Source organism: Limulus polyphemus, unplaced genomic scaffold (genome assembly GCF_000517525.1).
Source record: "Limulus polyphemus unplaced genomic scaffold, Limulus_polyphemus-2.1.2 Scaffold10682, whole genome shotgun sequence".
Classification (NCBI taxonomy): Eukaryota; Metazoa; Arthropoda; class Merostomata; order Xiphosura; family Limulidae; genus Limulus; species Limulus polyphemus.
Window position 1 is genome coordinate 10,487 of NW_013676292.1, and position 3,982 is coordinate 14,468.

The following is a 3,982-nucleotide window of genomic DNA, read 5'->3' on the forward strand; positions in this document are numbered from 1 at the left end:
TAACTTTACAGGAGAGTTACATGTGACAAGTTAAGGTTACATAACTTTACAGGAGAGTTACATGTGACAAGTTAAGTTTATGTAACTTTACAGGAGAGTGACACATGACAAGTTAAGTTTATGTAACTTTACAGGAGAGTTACATGTGACAAGTTAAGGTTACATAACTTTACAGGAGAGTTACATGTGACAAGTTAAGTTTACGTAAGTTTACAGGAAAGTTACATGTGACAAGTTAAGTTTACGTAACTTTACAGGAGAATGACATGTGGCAAGTTAAGTTTATGTAACTTTACAGGAGAGTAACATATAAAATCAGTATAATGTGTCTGATTTGCTCCAATTCTCCCTAACTAGTGAAAACTCATTAAACCACTCCCCGGTGTAACTTTACAATAGAGTGACATGTGACAAGTTTATGAAACTTTACAGGAGAGTGTCACACTCAAAACATCATCTTTAGAGTCATTATCATCATCCTCACTCAACTTAGAAATAATCTCATCTTGATGTGTATCACCAGGTTCATCTGACTGTACCCTAACAAATGTGTTCTGAAATCAATAGGTTAATAAAAAAAACTATGTAATCACTACAGTAGAAAATTCAGTACATACATATAAAGTCTCTACATTTGACTAACTTGAAAACAGTATTTCAAAGCTGTGAAATTGGAATGAAGTTGTGTCTTCAGTAAGAGGGATATTTTATTAATAAAAAGTTAATGTTATTAAGAAACATTTAAAAATCAAAACTTCTTTATTTATGAATTGCACATTAATTAATATAAAACTATATATCAACCTGGAAATAAGCTAATACACTTTCCTCACATTCCTCATTATAAATATTGTTCCATCAGTAGGGTACATTTACTTATAACAATATTTTCAGTCATAATCCAAAAATATCTCAAAAACTTCTATATTCTGAAGAGAATTAGGTTTGTCCTAAATGTGTATATTAAGTTAACATTTAATTAAGTTAACATTGGAAAACAATCTGTATAATAAAAGTATATTAACAAAAAATAAAAATGTTAAATTAATAACTTAAAAGGAAAGGAAACACAAGATGATTATCAACAAGTTGGCTGTGGGTCAAAAACTTTCCCTGGTAAATAAAACATCTCCAAAATAATTCATGAAATCATTACTACTGGTTAAGATGAGATAGTGTTATATTTAGTTAAGTGTTAGTTATAATTTGAAGTGTATAAATAAGGTTGTTAAAATTACATATCCTTACAATGTCATGGTTATTAGTTTATACAATCACCTATGTCTAATTATTAATTAGTTACCAGTAATTACTAAGTAGTCTGATAGAACTTGAATGAATTAACTAACAGTGTTATCAGTTGAATAGTGAAGGTTTTCTTTTATGTGCACTAGATTTCTAACACTGGTATGTTTCTTAACTATAAAAAATTAAATAAGTACAAACTGTTACTACATTATAACACTAATTATCCAAAACACTGAGCTCATGCTTAGTTCTGTTCAAAACATTCATGATAGACAAGTTACTGAGCTTATTCCAGTTATTATGCTTATGCTTAGTTATTGTTACGTCTCCGTTCGTTCGTTAATTTTCCGAAAATTTGTTCCGACGAAACTTTAGCGACACAAGTCCTTTCTTAAATAAAACTGGTTTATTCTTTCCAATTACAACTTTACGATACACTTAATTTCAACAGTTGCTCTATAACAATATAACTCACGTGGCCAACAATATTCTGTCCGCATACATTCAATTACTCATTACCCCGTCACGTTGTGACCATCTTATATATACCAGGCTACCCCCAATCTAGTGGTCTCCAGACAATTCATGAAGGAACAGGATATTTCTAGAAGGAGGTGGAGTGATACTTGTCACGTGACCTCACTGACGCAACATTATGTTCAAAACATCCATGAAAGACAAACAGTTACTGAGCTTATTCCAAGCATTTAAGATGGATAAACAAGTGGTAGATTATAATCCTAATTATATAAAACATTGATCCTGTGCTTTGTTGTATTTTGATCTAGAGAAGGTACTCATTGTAAACTCAGAACTATAGTAATTATTATTATGTAGAGGTTCATGTAATTAGTCTTTTCCAACAAGTGACAGTGAAGAGAAACTACATATCAACTGTTTTACCATTAGATTCACAGTATAAAAGTTTATTCTGGAACAACACATACTAATGAGTTGGTTTAATAGTTTCTGGTGTAGCCCAATCTTGACATTATTCATGTTTATTCTGACATGTGGGATTGCAGCTCATCCCTAGCAGACAACCTGTATTATTGGGTCCTAGTAAATCCACATATACTTAATAGAGTGATGATTGGTCAGTTTATAGCACAGTGTGATGCACTGCAGACAACCTGTATTATTGGGTCTTAGTAAATCCACATGTACTTAATAGAGAGGTGATTAGCCAGTTCATAGCACAGTGTGATGCCTTGCTCCTCTCTTTCAGTCCTTAAGGTGTCTATACAGGATAATTGTTGTGTGGGAGTTTTTATTTTTGACTAGAAAAAAGTAAAGGACAAAGAAATTATTTTGTATAGAGAAACCTACATATTAAATGTGGTGTGTTTACAGAAACTTATGTAATAAACGTGGTGTGTCTACAGAAATTTATGTAGTAAATGTAGCGTGTTCACAGAAACCTCTGTAATAAATGTAGTGTTTACAGAAACCTATATAACAATATAGGTAACAATGGTTACATACTTAAGAGTTATAAGAGATGTATATTATGTGTGTGTAACAAATGATTTGTGTGTATCATAATTTACATACTAAACTTAGTGTACTAATGTATACAGCCTTATATTATTACTTTTTTCTTTATCTTCTCATGGTATTTTAGTTTTTGTCAAGATATTACTAGGTTCAAAATATTGGTAAATTTCACAATTTCATGTGCTTTTAAAACTCAAAGAAGCATTTGAAATTAGTAAAATAAATGTGTGTAGAAAAACCAAAATAAGAAGGTGTGTGTGGTCTTGTTTGTCTTCTAATATTATCTATATATCAATGAAATCATATTAGTTATATGTTTGTCTTTTTGATTTTGATTTTAGTATGTATATTTAATTGTGTGTATGATATTATATATAATTTATTTTTATTTTAGATACAAAGATGTATGAAAAAATCTTCAGTGGAGATCACCTGAAAGAACATCAAGGTATAAGTACTGGTGACAAAAGTATAAGTGAAAGTATCCCAAGAAGACACAAGAAGATACACACTGTTGAGAAACCTTATAGATGTACAGCATGTGGTAGAGGATTTGCACGTAAAGGTAACTTAAAAAGTCATGAGAAGCCGTACAGTTGTGCAGATTGTGGAAAAGGATTTTTGAGTAAAAATGGTCTAAACATTCACGAGAAGGTACACACTTGGGAAAAACCATACAGTTGTGCAGTTTGTGGCAATGGATTTTTGAGTAAAAAAGGTCTAAAAATTCCTGAGAAGATACATACTGGTGATAAACCATACAGTTGTGTTGAGTGTGGAAAACAACTTCGAACTAAAAGTACACTTGAAATACATAAGAAGATGCACATTGGGGAGAAACCATATAGTTGTTTAGTGTGTGGTAAACAATTTGTAAGTAAAAGTAACTTAAATGCTCATGAGAAGATACATACTGGCAAGAAGCCGTACAGTTGTGCACTATGTGGTAAACAGTTTATAAGTAAAAGTTATGTAAAGCAACATGAGCAGGTACATACTGGTGAGAAATCTTACAGTTGTGCACTATGTGGTAAAGAATTTGTAAGTAAACGTAATTTAAAGGCTCATGAGCAGATACACACTGGGGAGAAACCATACAGTTGTGTTGTATGTGGAGTACAACTACGAACAAAAAGTAAACTTGACCTGCATGAGAAGATCCACACTGGGGTGAAACCATATAGGTGTTTAGTATGTGGCAAAGGATTTTTAAGTTACAATGGCCTAAAAATTCATG

General features: G+C 31.5%; 1 protein-coding gene across 1 annotated transcript; it reads left to right on the forward strand.

Annotated features, from left to right (window-relative positions):
- Positions 1–3,147: 3,147 nt before the first annotated feature.
- Positions 3,148–3,936, forward strand: LOC106476478 (gastrula zinc finger protein XlCGF7.1-like; the record flags this gene model as incomplete). The annotated part of the gene is made up of 1 exon (XM_013937136.1): positions 3,148–3,936. A coding segment is annotated over exon 1 (789 nt), but the record flags the coding sequence as incomplete, so codon positions are not given.
- Between the last annotated feature and the right edge of the window lie 46 nt (positions 3,937–3,982).